This window comes from Zalophus californianus, chromosome 7, assembly GCF_009762305.2.
Source record: "Zalophus californianus isolate mZalCal1 chromosome 7, mZalCal1.pri.v2, whole genome shotgun sequence".
Taxonomy (NCBI): Eukaryota; Metazoa; Chordata; class Mammalia; order Carnivora; family Otariidae; genus Zalophus; species Zalophus californianus.
The window spans coordinates 36,000,044-36,015,651 of NC_045601.1; the positions used below are offsets into that span (position 1 = coordinate 36,000,044).

Consider the following 15,608-nt stretch of genomic DNA (forward strand, 5'->3'; position numbering starts at 1 on the left):
AGGTGTCGGACAAGAAAGGTAAGTTCCTCGACTGTGTCAGGCCAGCACCCTTTTTCAAAAAAAGCCTGATCTTTGATAGATTCTTCATTTTTTATTTTTTTCATTGTCAACTAGATCTAGTGCCTATGACTGGTGTTGAATGGCTTTATTTGGGCTCTTTTTTTTTTTTTTTTAAGATTTTGTTTATTTGACAGAGAGAGACACAGTGAAAGAGGGAACACAAGCAGGGGGAGTGGGAGAGGGAGAAGCAGGCTTCCCACCGAGCAGGGAGCCCGATGTGGGGCTCGATCCCAGGACCCTGGGGTCATGACCTGAGCTGAAGGCAGACGCTTAATGACTGAGCCACCCAGGCGCCACCTATTTGGGCTCTTTTGAAAACACTTGTTTACATGTTTGCACAGAGGGGCTACAATGAGATCCGTGAAGTGAAACAGTTCCATTTCACCGGCTGGCCTGACCACGGTGTACCATACCATGCCACAGGCCTTCTTTCCTTTATCCGGCGAGTGAAGTTCTCCAACCCTCCCAGTGCCGGCCCCATCGTTGTGCATTGCAGGTGAGTGCTGGACCGGACGCTCTGGACTGTATACAGCCAGCTTTTTTAAAGTACGAAGCCGAGGCCTTCAAGCACAAAACTAGTGCATGCTTACAAGGTTCTGGCTTACATGTATTTAAAAAAAAAAAAAAGTTAGCTCTAAGGAGGATATAAAATAGAAACTTAAAAAATAAATACATTCATCCTAATGTGTGTAGTGTTGTTCACAAATGCGTGTATGGAAACTCTGTCTTTTAGTGGCAACATCTGTGTTTGGGTTTTGTTTTGTTTTGTTTTTTCCTATCTTTTGCAAATCCCATATTGTATGGAATGGGAGGTTAAAATAGAAATTTCTTGCCAATCTAGTAAATTCCCAATAGAAACCCAGCTTTTAAAACTAAATTTGAGACATACAGAGTTACTAAATGGCCTAGATTGCAAGAATTTGTGCTATAGAACAGCTATTTAAGAATTAAAAAAAAAAAAAGCCATCCATCAGAGGACCTTAAAAACTACATCAGTGAGATCCAGCAAATATATGCCAGAAAAATGTGAACATTATATCCAGGCTTCCTTCTGATTAGAAACTTCTCTTAAAACAAGCATTCAGAGACACTAAAAGCAAATTACATGGCCTCATTTTGAGATGTGAACAGAAAAATATGCACTGAATCTGAAAAGCTTTTCCTAAATGCTGCACACCATTCTCAAATGCCATCCCCTCCAAGCTAGATAATAGGTTGTACTTAAGCATTTTTTTTTCTGAAAATCCGACCTATTCAGAATTTAAATGACCACATATGGAAGAGGGAAAACAGCACAGAGACTGACATAAAAATAAGGCATCCCATAAGGATCAGATACTGTGTACGCTGAAAAAAAAACTTCAGTTCAGTCCTCCTCAGGAAATCTGACGTACTCCTCAGTTGCTTTCCTGTCTCAAACCCTGGGAACAGTGATTGAGAAGATGGTAGGAAAAAGAAAAAGAAAAAAAAGGAAAGAGAGAGAGATACCCACAATATCTTTTACTTAAATTTCTTAAAGAATAGTATGTTTAAGAGAAGTGACCAAATCTGGACAACAAAGAAATAATGTTAATAGCCAATCTATGCATTTAGAAAATGAGATAAATGGGTTTTCAATTCAGGAGTGTCTTGACTTATCATAGAGGTTGACTTTCCTATGATTTGCTTGCTTCAGAAGTGGTCCAAGATTCTCAGATACTCTCTTGAAACAAGAAGTGTCATTTTTCACTTATACTCAGATATCTGTGAATTTATAAAAAAGAGGAAGCTGACTACCAAGTGAAATCCCCCCCCACCAAATCCCAACTATATCTTATTTGCACTGTTGATTTTTATATATAAAATTGAAGAGAGCTGCCTGGGTGGCTCAGTCAGTTAAGGGTCCGACTCTTGATTTTGGCTTAGGTCATGATCTTGGGGTCATGAGATCGAGCCTCACATGGGGCTCCCCGCTCAGCAGGGAGTCTCTGAGATTCTCTCTCTTTGTCTGCCCCTCCCCCCTCACATTCTCTGTCTCTAAAATAAATAAATAAATCTTTTTTAAAAATTGAAGAAACATTCCCAAGAGGTAAAACAATCAGTGGTATGTTAAGATTCAATGACTGAATTAAATACAGTAAGATAGTGGCTATCTTTGTGACCTGTTAAGAATTATATTCTATACCTAACTATTCATTTTCATTTTTCCTTCAGATCACCAAATATTCTTTCTACTATTGGCCTTCTCCTCATTGATAACAACCATTTTCCTCCCCACCATCACCATTAGCACTTCCTCTGAATTGTGACTCCTCAGATTTCCCAGTAAATGTTTCAGAATTAATTTTCTTTGACTTGGTATTTACAAGAGTCTGTCAGACTAAAACAGTGAGCCAGCATTCTTGCATTTTGCCAGAGGACCCACAAGTATATGAGTAAGAATATTTTTAAGGTTAAATCTTAAAGCACAAATCCACCCCTTGGCCAATTCTGTGAGCTTAAAATCATGTGCATTAGATTTCCAAAGAATGAAGATTTGTATGAGAGCTGTGGAACTTGAACAACATATATACATTATGTGTAAAACACAATTTGATATACAAAGTTTATCGTTTTAATTTCAAACTCATGCTCCAGTGTACATTAAATAAGTGTTTTATATAACATACAAATTACATCTTGCAGTTTATTAAATCAATTTGATTCCACCTAGCTGACAGTTGAAAGGATCTTTAATAAGATTGCAAGAACATACATCTTTCAATTCTTTAGATTTGTTTTAATTTTTTTCAGTGCTGGTGCTGGACGAACTGGCTGTTACATTGTGATCGACATCATGCTGGACATGGCTGAAAGAGAGGGTGTTGTCGACATCTACAACTGTGTCAAAGCCTTAAGATCTCGTCGTATCAACATGGTCCAGACAGAGGTATGCTGTCTGGATGCTGATTGATCTCTGATGGCTTCTTTTTTTTTTTTTTTTTAAGTTCCAACATTATCAAAAACAATGTTTTTCACATAGAATCAATATTACCTCATCAAGTCATATAGGAAAATATTGATATCATTAATGTTTCTATATAGAGAAAATTCTTTGTATTCTCTACCTTTGATGACAGAAGATTGTTATTAAAATAGTTTGATTTTTTTTTTCCTTTCTTAGGAACAATACATTTTTATTCATGATGCCATTTTAGAAGCCTGTTTATGTGGAGAAACTGCTATACCTGTCTGTGAATTTAAAGCTGCCTATTTTGATATGATTAGAATAGACTCTCAGACTAACTCTTCACATCTCAAAGATGAATTCCAGGTATTTACTTATTTCTAGAGCTTCTTTTATGAGCAACTTACTACAGTGTGTTCTGGGCATTATTAATTCCTCTCAGGAAGGTCTTTCAGGTCAAACTTATAACTTTTAACCCTATTTTAAGTATAATATAATACCTGTCTCTTTCATTATACATATTATGGAGTCACTATGGTATTAATGAGCTCATATCTGCTGTATCTGGAAGGGCAAATGAGTTCAGACTCAGGGAAGAGTATGGGGAAAGGTATCATAAAAGTCAAACTTGGTGGTGATTTGTGTGTATTTATAACCTTTTTTTATGCAGACTTATGGATTTTAACCTTCTGTGTCACTCACAAGGTGAGATCAAGCGCATTAATAATAATAGCTGAAGTTTGTACTAAACATTGTCTCTAAATAACCCCAAATGTTTTCACTGCCCTTAAAACATCCCTGAAGGTGTGTGAATGTGAAGTCAAGAGGGGCTCTGGACACCTAATACTTTGATCCTTTGTGCAGTGCTCTTTCTAGCTTCTTCTACCCTGTTTTCAAATATGGCATGCCAAAATGTTACTACAGATGAATGTTTCCAACTTTGATGATGGGTCATCGTTATGGGCCACTCTAATTCTGTTTTCTTTGGTTAGGCAGTGCCTTTTGCAGGTAGCGACGGTTTTTGGCTTCCCTTTTCCTTTTAGGAAACACAGTGAACAATGTGTACATTGTTTCTTTGTCACTTCTCAGGCTTCAGTAGCTTTAACTAAGTCTATCAGCCTGTCATCACGGCAAATGCCATCGCCTTGTACAAATCCTTCCCTTTGTACTTGGCCTCCCAGATACTTGATGGATCTGCTCTGTGCTATTAAATGGGTCACTTGCTTTTAACCTAGGTTCCCTTTTCTTTTTAGACTTTGAATTCAGTCACCCCTCGACTACAAGCTGAAGACTGCAGTATAGCGTGCCTGCCAAGGAATCATGACAAGAATCGTTTTATGGACATGCTGCCGCCTGACAGATGTCTGCCTTTTTTAATTACAATTGATGGGGAGAGTAGTAACTACATCAATGCTGCGCTCATGGACGTAAGAGACTGCGTCTTTGTTAGCCAGAGGTGTCATGAAAAGCTACATGATGGGGATGAACACTGGCTGGTTTTCTTTTCAAGAAAATTAACAGGGCCTAGAAAGGAAAATTGGAAATTTTTTTGAGAATGATTTTGAATTTCCCCTGCAGGAATTCTTAGGAGCTCTAAGTTTTAGGCCCCATTGTAAGTTTGGAGCTTGGTTGTCAATTATTATATTCTGTACAGGAAATACCTGCAGGTCATATTTTCCATCATAATTATTTTCAGAAAAGAAAATCAGGCTTATGGGGCGCCCGGGTGGCTCAGTTGGTTGGGCAACTGCCTTTGGCTCAGGTCATGATCCTGGAGTTCCGGGATCGAGTCCCGCATCAGGCTCCCTGCTCAGCAGGGAGTCTGCTCCTCCCTCTGACCCTCCCCCCTCTCATGCTCTCTCTATCTCATTCTCTCTCTCAAATAAATAGATAAAATCTTTAAAAAAAGAAAAAGAAAATCATGCTTATGTATATTAGGTGAGGAATGAATCTTTAAAGCCACATAATGCCTTATCTTACGGAAGTTGTGTTAATTTGGGAAATCTTTATCTCTGACATTTAATGTTCCAGTAATTTATGCCTAGCTTGTTTTATCGGCCAATAATTATTAGAGACCCTTTATAAATAACTAGGAGAAGGCACCGAGGATACATGTTAATACATCCATCGTTAATGAAAAAACTGTCTTGCCCCACTCCAACCATCACAAAGTGTAAGTGGTAAAGCATATCCTCAGCAGGTTAGCATCCCATAGACAGAATAACAGGGAGAGAGAGTTTTAAGTCAGTCCTTGGCTACCTTGCTAGGTTACCTTGGAAAGGAGCAAGAAGGCTCTCCAGGTTCAGAATCCTTTTAAACAGCTCATCATCTTCATTTGTAAACATTTCTAGGTTTTGCCTTTTCATCTATAGAACCATAGCCAGGAGAAATTAGAAGTCAGAGTCCATCCCTGTGTGACTAATAATGAAGCTTTCTGCATTGTTGCTCCTATTGTGTTTTTGAAAATTAGCTTCTGAGAGTAGAGACTTAGAAAGCCTACTTTCTACTTCTGAGACTAGTCTTTTAGCCAGTTACTTTGCTCTTTTTATGTTGCAGAGCAGAATAGTCTAAAGACAAGCTCAAGTGAAAAGTTCCCATTCTTGGGTGCCTGGGTGGCTCAGTTGGTTAAGCGACTGCCTTTGGCTCAGGTCATGATCCTGGAGTCCCGGGATCGAGTCCCGCATCAGGCTCCCTGCTCAGCAGGGAGTCTGCTTCTCCCTCTGACCCTCCCCCTTCTCATATGCTCTCTCTCTCTCTCTCTCTCATTCTCTGTCATAAATAAATAAAATCTAAAAAAAAAAAAGAAAGAAAGAAAAATTCCCATTCTTGCTATGACCAGAATCTTGCCTTTTCATTAATCACATCCACTGAAATCACACCGGATCCTCATTGTTATCTTTTTCTTCCCATTTTAATTGTCTGGAAAGACAAATATACTAAATACAGAGAAAACACACAAGACCTTTTTGTTTCTGAGTCTAGATTTGGAATTTTAAAAGGCTGTGTGGAAAAGGGAAGGAGAAAATACTGTTAGGAAAGAGATTGATGAGGCGTAGGTCTGAGGCATTTTTTGTCTTTGGCATCGATCGCTGTCAAATTTTTCTTCACATCCAGGTTGTTTTCTAGTCAGTAGGAAGACTGAACCTTGTTCTCTACCTGTTTCTACTCTCTGCTTAATTCCCTATGATTCAACATAGATACATTTCATAATTGAGACCGTCGGGTGGATTCAGTAGTGGTAGTTGGGGCCTCAGAAAAGTTAGGTTTGGTTTGTCTTATAAGAACAGAGCTCACTGGTCAGCACTCCCCACTCCCTCTACCCTCTAGCAACATGCTCAGTGTTCTGTATCCTTGTGCCATGATTGTGAAGCATTAGGAGGTAAGGCCAAGGATTCTGTGATTTCAAAGCCTCAGATGTGCTCTTGTCCTTACAGAGGAAAGATCTAGGAAAGCACCTGTGTCCCTCACATCATGTTATCCATCTCCCCTCCCCTGTGACTCAAAAACTGAGTAAATAGCTTGCCTTCCCATGGAACAGACATGTGATTGGAAGGAAAGTTATTCTTCTGACCCTTTTTCATGAGCCTTCATATTTTCTTAGGAGACACTCACCTCAGAGGAAGGTGTAACTCTGTGAGGCTTGAGGTCATTTAGAAGCAGCCATTTGAACTGTCAGCACTCAGATTTATCCCACGGTCTTCCTTGGAGCTGAATGCCATGGTTAGCAGCATTTCCCAAATGGCGATAAGATCAATATTCAAGAATCCGTTTCTACACTGATGTTAAGACCCTTGAAAAACTAGAAGAGTTAAATGGTACAAATGAGTTAGGGGATCACTGACAATTTTTATCAGCATGAAGGAAATCTATCTCAGGCAACTGTCTAGTCATTTTTTTACAAACTATTTAATACATAGAAATATAGATCATTAGTCTGCAGAATGACAGCTTGCCCAGGTCACATGAGCATACCCTCTCCTTCTGGATAGAGATAATGTGTCACGTCCCAGTCAGGGAGCACTTGGTAAAAAAAGGAGCCATTCCCTTATAGGTGGAGCCAAGAAGTGCATTTCACTTTAAGAAAAATCTTAAGTGATTGAAACTATCATTCTGACCATGAATATACATTAGAAATGCCCAGGAAACTGGGATGGGCCTGCAGGATGAACAGAATGTGCTGATAATATCCATATACTGTAAAAGCACACAAGTTTGAGGCATATATGGTTTTTCTTACTTGAAATGGAAGAGAACCCAGCAGTTTTATATATAGATGTAAATCAGATTTATATCTATATATAAATATAGATATACAAAATATACAATAGTGAAGTATATATGTATATGTTGATAGATGTTGATAAAGGATAGAAGATAGATAGATGATAGAGACACAGATATACGTACATACACACCAGGGAATTGTGTGCCTTCAGCCTCTCAGATTGATTACCTTTGAAACACTGAAAGAGCCCACAGGTACCTCATGGAGGATCTTAACCTTAAGAAGTTCTTTAGTTTCTTCTTTTGTTTTTGTCCTCTATTTACTTCTCTCAGCAAGGTAAAACTTGAATTGCTATTGAGACTTTGAAGTTCTGCCATCAGATTGACAAAGTAGTGGCTCCAGTACATCTCAGTGGCCCACATCTCTTATTCTGTGGCTTAGGCAGTGTCCGGCTCCCTCTCCACGTGGGGCTGTTAACACCTTACCTGGTCCTACCTTGAGATGTGTTGAATTGGCTTGTACGACTGATCATTCATTTTAAGTTCTCATGTTTTCCCATCTACCTTGTTTCTTCACAGAGTTACCGGCAACCAGCTGCTTTCATTGTCACACAGTACCCGTTGCCGAACACTGTGAAAGACTTCTGGAGATTAGTGTATGATTATGGCTGTACCTCCATCGTGATGTTGAATGAAGTCGACTTGTCCCAGGTTAATGGCTGGGAGTTGCTTCTGTGTACTCATACGCAACTTAATGAAGTAGTAATAAGATGTTAAAATCCGCTTCATACTACCCTCATTGGAGAAAAATAATGCTCATTTTGGTTTTTTTTTCCCCCAAAATATTCATCATCTAGGGGTGTCCTCAGTACTGGCCAGAGGAAGGGATGTTGCGATATGGCCCTATCCAAGTGGAGTGTATATCTTGTTCAATGGACTGTGATGTGATAAACCGGATTTTTAGGATATGCAATCTAACAAGAGTAAGTCATTAATATTTTACGTGAGCTGATCCAGAGCAACTGAACATAACCATGTTGGGGTATAATTCCAATCAGACAACAGGAAGAGTGGAGTTAATAGGTGTTAGATAATCAGTCCCAAAGCTAGTAATCATCTTATACCTTAGTATTAGAAGAAAAATGCATTCCCAAAAACAGGAAAGCAGAAATGCAGGAACCTGGCTGTCCTGGTCAGTTACTTAATGTATTACATCAGAAACCAAATTCACATGCACTGACTCAACTGAGTCTGATGGTCTGAGCCTGGTCTCTGTGCATATGTGGACTTTCATCAAGGTCAACTACATGTTTTATTAGTATTGATATCCAGCCCAGAAGAGGCATATAATTAAAAAATAAGTATTTAATAATAATGATGATCACTAAAAAGCTTTACCTCAGGAGGAAGGGATTTGTCGGATCAGCCATTATAGAAAGATTCCATGTCACTGTTACCTATAAGGGAGAACCCCACACATGAGGGGAAAAGGTAAATCACAGCCATCATTGATTCTCCTCCACCTGTAATTTCATCTTGCTGAATGTCCCAGGATCTGGCTCTGCCCAGAATTGTGAACCAGCACTGGTACCACTTTTCCCAGGAGCAAAGGAGCAGCTGTGTTTCTCAGAAATCTTTCTTTCCTTGAGCCTTCATATATTTTACACTAAATGATAATATTAAGTCTGGAGTCTGTCCTCCAAAAAAGCAAAAAAAAAAAAGAAAAGGTGCTAATAAAAACTGTTTAGATTGTGTAGCCAAATAGCAAACAGAATTTGAGAAGAAATCATTAGTAGCTTCCATGGAATTACTCTCTTTTTAGAGAGGATTTTTTTAGTGCACCAGCTTTATGAATGTGTATAATTTTAAGTGTGTGATTCAGATTGTCATGTTTCAGTGTTTTCATATCAAAATGGCTATATGTGTTTCTGGTTAATAAGTCTATATGTATAACTATAAGCAGAGGATATAGTCATAGCCAATTCTGTCGCTCATTTCAGTGGAGAAAAAAAGGATAACTTCAAATCATGTCATAATATCCATGCATATCTTAGATGTTAATTTAAATGGAATCTCATTATGTCTGCACATCTGTTCCATTATGGTTCTAGTTATATTTTAGCTGAGAAACCATAGCACTAAACTCAGAAAGTAAGACTTGTCTTTTTATTGAGCTGTTTATATGAAAAATATTCTAAGGATGGGAACTGAAATCTGTGTTTTTTCATCGGTGTATTTGTTTATTTATCTTCCCCTATGTTTGGTGTTCTGGTTCTTATTAGTGCATGATTTTTTTTCTATTCCCAATCTTATTTAATATCATGCACTTCATGAGATATTTAATATGCACCAATGAGAAGTTGGGTGTTATACTAGTAGGTCCTTGTGATGCGTGAGCCCTTGCCAGGTGGAAATTCAAATCTAATGGCTATGATACAGCTTATCATGTATTGCAAATACTTTTAACATTTTCTTATGAGGCCTTAATGTTCTGGTTCATTCATTCAACAGTACTATTCTTTGGACAGTATTCTGCTAGGTTCTAGCAACACCGAGTTTAGGGGAGAAAGAGAGAGATTTCTTCATCCTTAAAGAATTTGTATTTTATCAGGGAAGATAAGCACTGAACAAGTCATTGTATAATCATTTATTTACAAATATGAGAAATTTTAGAGAAAAAGGACGAAATCCAGAGTGTTTGGGTGATCTGACATAGCTGGGTGACTAGAGAAGACTTCACTGGGGTAATGATCTTTGAGGCACAATTTGAAGAATCGGTAGGAGCTATTTGGGGGTGGGAGAACCAACTCTTCTGGTGTTCACAGGACAGAGAGGTTTTCCAGGACACACGAGTTTCAGTTCAAAGACCAGAAGAGTCCCAGGCAAACCCAAGAAAAATTGATCACAATGTTTTGGGATTGAGAGGCACAAACAAGGAGATCTCTGAGGCCAAATGGAGAGTTTGTGCAAAGTTCCCCAGGCAAGAAATGACTTGATAAATGGACTAATAGAAGGCCAGTGTGTAATAATGCGTTATAGTAAAGGGAAGGTTGGGGAAGGAAGTGGAGCCATATCATGTAGAAATTTTTTAAGCCACTGCAGCAATTTGGATTTTATGTAAGATCATTTGGAAGCCATTAAAGCAGGGGAATGACAAGATCATATTTGCATTTCAAAATAATCATGATGCTGCCGTAAGAATGGCTTGGAAGGAGATCAAAGTTTATTCAAGGAGACCAACTAGGAAGCAATTATCATAATTGGTGATTGGGCCAATGCAATGATGTCAGCCATGATAAAGAGGAGAAGACTTTGAAAGTTATTTAAGGTGTGTGCTTGATTATTGGATATGGTGTGTGAGGGAGAAGCTTATATAAAGGTAATTCTCATGTTTCTTGCTTCTGTAACTTAGAATGTTTCTGTACTAGTATGTACATATTTTGGACTTACCAGCTAGATTCAATCCACTATAAATGGCATTTATGTCATGGTGTAAACATGTATGCATCTTCACTTTTTATTAAAATTCTAGTCCCAACTTATTTACAGAAAAATGCTTTTCCCTCTACAGCCACAAGAAGGTTATCTGATGGTACAGCAGTTCCAGTATCTAGGGTGGGCCTCTCACCGAGAAGTGCCAGGCTCCAAACGGTCATTTTTGAAACTGATACTGCAGGTGGAAAAATGGCAGGAGGAATGTGAGGAAGGGGAGGGCCGAACCATCATCCACTGCTTGTGAGTATGGCGCCTTGGCTGGGCCACATGGTGGCTCTGGTGCTCACTTCCTCACCAGCCTTCCTATTTTCCACGTTTCCACTCAGCTCACATCTTATGGATCTCCACAGATAGCATTTCCAAATAGTCTTCCTGTCTCGTGATTCTCTAATTAACTACCAATTTTCATTTTCATATTTTTTTAAACATCCATTATTATATAGTTATCATATGATTTAAAGTCTTTCAAACACTACTCGGAACCACTTTTCTGATGTACACAGCCTACAAATGTACCAAAATTTCAAGGGATCGAAGTTGCAGCAGCCCATCCTTCAGCATGTTCCTAAGCATAAGCTACAGAGCTAACATCATCTTCACGTGTCCCTGTGCTCCATCTACACATACATGTGTACAAATGGAGCAAAATTAATACAAAATGGAAAAAAAATGAAGATCATGTTTTCATTTTCTCAACCTACAAGATTGTGTGACCTCTGGTGACTAAAAGCTGCTATCTAAAATGCCTTGGCTTTCTTTGCTTCCAGAAATGGTGGTGGGCGAAGTGGTATGTTCTGTGCTATAGGCATTGTTGTTGAAATGGTGAAGCGGCAAAATGTGGTGGATGTATTCCATGCAGTCAAGACCCTGAGGAACAGCAAGCCCAACATGGTGGAAGCTCCGGTGAGTCACAGAGTCTCAGACACAGAAGGGAGCAGAGACATTAGATAATCATAACCTACTCATTGGGTTGACTTCATACACCCAAGGGAATAGGATGTGTAAGTGAGTCTTTGTGGGGACTTTCCTGCCTAACTGATGAACTGCTGAGTATCTCTCTCTACCCACAGCAACTTAATCACATATTATAGAAACTGTTTGCGATGAAAACTATTTTCTCTTGATTTGGGAAATGTATGGGATTGTGGGGTTTTTTCCTGTGATAAGCCATACATACTAGCTGTAATAAACTTTAGTAAATAGTTCTTATAATAAGAATAAATTCCACTCTCTAGTCCTTATTCTTGTCTATTTTTCATTTCTTAAAGCATCTAGGTTAACTGGTAAAGCATTCATCCAACAGATATATTCCTAAGTTGTATCAGCACTTTGGACACCTAATGTCTGTCCTTAACCGTCAAATGAAGTTTATTTTAGTCATTACCTATAATTCTTCTTCATTTCTGGTCAAATTATAAATTTTAAACTGGCCTCATTGACAGTTTTCAACTTTTACCAGTTAGAGTGAGTGGTTCAGATGATGCCACCTGAATTTTCCAGGGCTCGTAAAATCAGAACATAGCTCACAAAATAAGAGACGATAGGAATGGGTATGTGGGAGCTCATCTGGGTGGAGCTGTATGAACAGTAAGAAAGAAAAGTTAAACTCCTCGAGCACATTTTACTTCTAAAGAGAGATGTGTGTGGGTTACACATATGTGCAAGGTGGGATAAGGTCAGGAGCAGCTGTGTAGTTTATGTTCACACAAAGGTAAACCAGAAAAACCAAGGCAAAATTGTTGCTTGCCCTACATTTATCAAGATGATCAGATAACTAAAATGAGCAATTCAATAAACCTTTAAAGTATTCTCACCACTTCCTGCTCATGGATTGTTCACACAAAAAGTGCATTGCTTCCTGAGACAAAAATCTGAAGAGTTACATTTATACCGTTTCACTTTTACAAGTGATAACAGACGTTTTCCCCTTCTACAAGCCCCCTCAAACCGACCCTCCTCCAGCTCATCCTTTGGATTATTGCTGTTGTCTGGACAAGATGATGTTGGTGCTGAATGGAGTATTGTGGCAATGGAGGTAGAGAAAGGGGGGTGGATTTGAAGGATTTTTGAGGTAGAACTCTCAAGTCTTCTTACAGAATGTAGTGGTTATGTCTTTTGACTCTTTGCTGTCTGAAGGTTTCTTAATGTAAACTCCACCTCTGTGTCTCAGATCACATCTTCTTAAATTCATCAGTGGGGTCACTTCTGGTGTCAGAATTCAAATTTTACCTCCACATTTAACTCTGATTTCCTACAATAACTAAGGGGGGAAAATCTCTGGTTAAACTCAGCCATTCTAGAACCTTCCAAAAAGTTCCTATGTACGTTTACATTCATGTCCCATTAATCCTGATTGAACACCTACCCTCTGATTTGTGTTTAATCAGTGTTAATGATGAGTTCAGTGTGCTGTTGAATTGAACTGACAAGTTTGGTAAGAAAATTAAGAGTGTAAACAAAATTGCTAGTGACAGATTAAAGAGACATAACTGTTTTCAGGCACTTTTTGGCCCTTCAGATGCACTTGCCACAGTGGTAGGCTAATTTAAATCACACCTACTTGATAATTAAGGGTAGGATGGATAAAGGTCTCTTGGGGGAAGTTTTTATTACCCTAGTTTATTGCTGGAGACACCTGAAAGTTCTCTTCAGAAATAATATGCATTTTAGACTGTTCTCCATTCCAGCCTGAATTTTACCCACTTGGACTGAGTTGAGAAATTTTTAATGACATGTTATAAGTCATAACTTGTAATACAGTCTGATTTTTTTAAATTCTTGATAATGGAGCAGTACATAGATGGACTTAGAGGAAGGGCAGTTTTAACTCAAACTTTGTCAACCACGTTGTCTTAAATATACAAAGAGAGCAGAAACAAATTTTCACATATAATAAGCTCAAAAGAACCTAAGAACCACTAAGCATTTTTGAAAAATTTACTTAAATACTCTGATGAATGAAAGCTGTATCAAAAATTAAAAACTTAGAATTTGTAAATGGCAGTTTAAAATGACTGGTTTTTTTGTTTTGTTTTATTTTTGGTCCTGCTAAGGAAAAATATCTGAAGTTTGGAGAAGAATATTTGCATATTTCACTGTAGCATTTATTTATATTAAAGAAAAAATAAAAACAACCTAAAAGTCAAATCTGTATGTTAGACTTCTATGTAGTGTGAAAAGAAATGTTAAATAACATAAGAAAAAGATACATAACAGTGTTAAAGGAAAATAAAATATAAACTTATATTCTCAGATCTATGTATATAATTATATTTATTCTAAAGTAATTATTTCAACCATGCCTTTAAAAAGACTAGAACAAAACTCAGGCAGTATTTTACCAATAATTGTTTCTAGTAGTAGAATTATGGAACACTTTTTCTGATTCCTTGTATTTTTCTATACTGGGCAGTTTTTCTGTAATGATCAGGTTTTACTATTACAATTGGATAAAAAGAAATACTGGAGATTTTCAAAAACTGAGTAGAAAATATGAGGCAAAGATAATATATCTTTTTACATCAAGTCCCTTTTCCTTAAACAGCAATCATTAGACTCAGACATAAAATATGTATGCCCAGAAGTTAAACTTTCCTACATAGTAGGAAAACCAATGGGTAATTCTTGAATAATTTTAAGCGGTGGCTGGGTGTTCGATTGGGAGTGGTGGTTCACCATTAGTCTCCTTTTTCTTAACTTTTCTCAACTCTTATGTTTTCGCCTCTTTCAGGAGCAGTACCGTTTCTGCTATGATGTTGCTTTGGAGTACCTGGAATCTTCTTAGTTGGCTGAGATCTCGGAGTATGTCCACGCAGAAGCCCGTTCATCTCTTGAGCCAGCAGCTGTTGTACCTGTTACACCTCTGCAGAAAGATTTTAATGTGGGGGGTGGGAGGCTTTTACATTCGAGAAGTAAAAGTATTTTTCTTACGAAGTTGTGTATCTTAATAAAAAGGACTCAATTAGTTTCTATTACTGTACGAAAGCATCAACATTTCGTGCCACATAAATTATATTTAATAAGAACAGATTCAAATGAGAACTTATTAGTGTTTGTACAGTGAATATGCAGCTTTTTCTCGCCTGGTTCTGGTAGAACAACCACCACACGTTGCATGAATTAACAAATTTCTATGTGGCATTTTTCTCCCTTTTTTTTAGATAAAAGATCTTAACTCTTTAAGGAGGAAGTAAGAAAAGCTGTGCAAATTCATAGTAAAGTTCATTTTTTATATGTTTCCAGTGTAGCAGATCTCTATAAATATATAAATATATATAACTGGCTTATTTTCTTTTGATGTGCAATGGTAGCTGGATCATTTAAAGTTCTTTTTAGAAAAAAAAAAAAAAACATAAGCCAAAGACTCAAGTGTAAATATGTCTATATGGAGAAAGCACATTATATTTATTGGTTACTTACATTCCTTTTTTGATGGCTAAAATACTACCACCACACAATCATTTCTTTTCTGAAGAAAGCTTTTTCTTTCACTAAAATCAATTGTAAACGATTTTTGTAGATTATTTTTTGTATGTTTTAGTGTAAGTAGAGGATAAACTTTTTATTCATAAACCAGGAAGCGATGTTCTTTATAGTGATTCTCTTGTGTACATGCTTGTGAATTAAATTTATGTAAAACACCTTGGCAATTGGGTCTTTTAATATAGGACCAAATTAAAACATTTTGCTGAAGATGTGTAATTTTTCACAATTTCATTAGGTAAATAATGGTTTGGTGATCATACATGAGAATTGCAAACATTCAAGGGCCTTGCTGATGACTTGCGCAATGCTGAACATCCCTTTAAGCATCGTTTAAATTTTAAAGGAATTGATTTTGTTAGCCTATGAGCAAGCACTGGTCAAGAAAACAAAATGGCAACGTTTATGCTTTCAGAGTCAA

At 37.6% G+C, this 15,608-nt stretch overlaps 1 protein-coding gene across 7 annotated transcripts in view; it reads left to right on the forward strand.

The window, feature by feature from the left end:
- PTPRK (protein tyrosine phosphatase receptor type K) overlaps positions 1-15,038 on the forward strand; it is a 553,961-nt gene extending 538,923 nt beyond the window's left edge. For 6 of the 7 annotated variants that reach the window (XM_027601759.2, XM_027601761.2, XM_027601762.2 and 3 more), the window contains 9 exons: positions 402-556; positions 2,833-2,968; positions 3,203-3,352; positions 4,240-4,413; positions 7,790-7,921; positions 8,068-8,193; positions 10,782-10,945; positions 11,473-11,608; positions 14,436-14,570. In XM_027601759.2, coding sequence (XP_027457560.1) covers positions 402-556; positions 2,833-2,968; positions 3,203-3,352; positions 4,240-4,413; positions 7,790-7,921; positions 8,068-8,193; positions 10,782-10,945; positions 11,473-11,608; positions 14,436-14,489 — 1,227 coding nt within the window. In that variant the 3' untranslated portion in view covers positions 14,490-14,570. Of the gene's footprint in view, positions 1-401; positions 557-2,832; positions 2,969-3,202; positions 3,353-4,239; positions 4,414-7,789; positions 7,922-8,067; positions 8,194-10,781; positions 10,946-11,472; positions 11,609-14,435 lie in introns of all 7 variants that reach the window. The other variant, XM_027601758.2, reaches the window with a different exon arrangement.
- Positions 15,039-15,608: the final 570 nt, after the last annotated feature.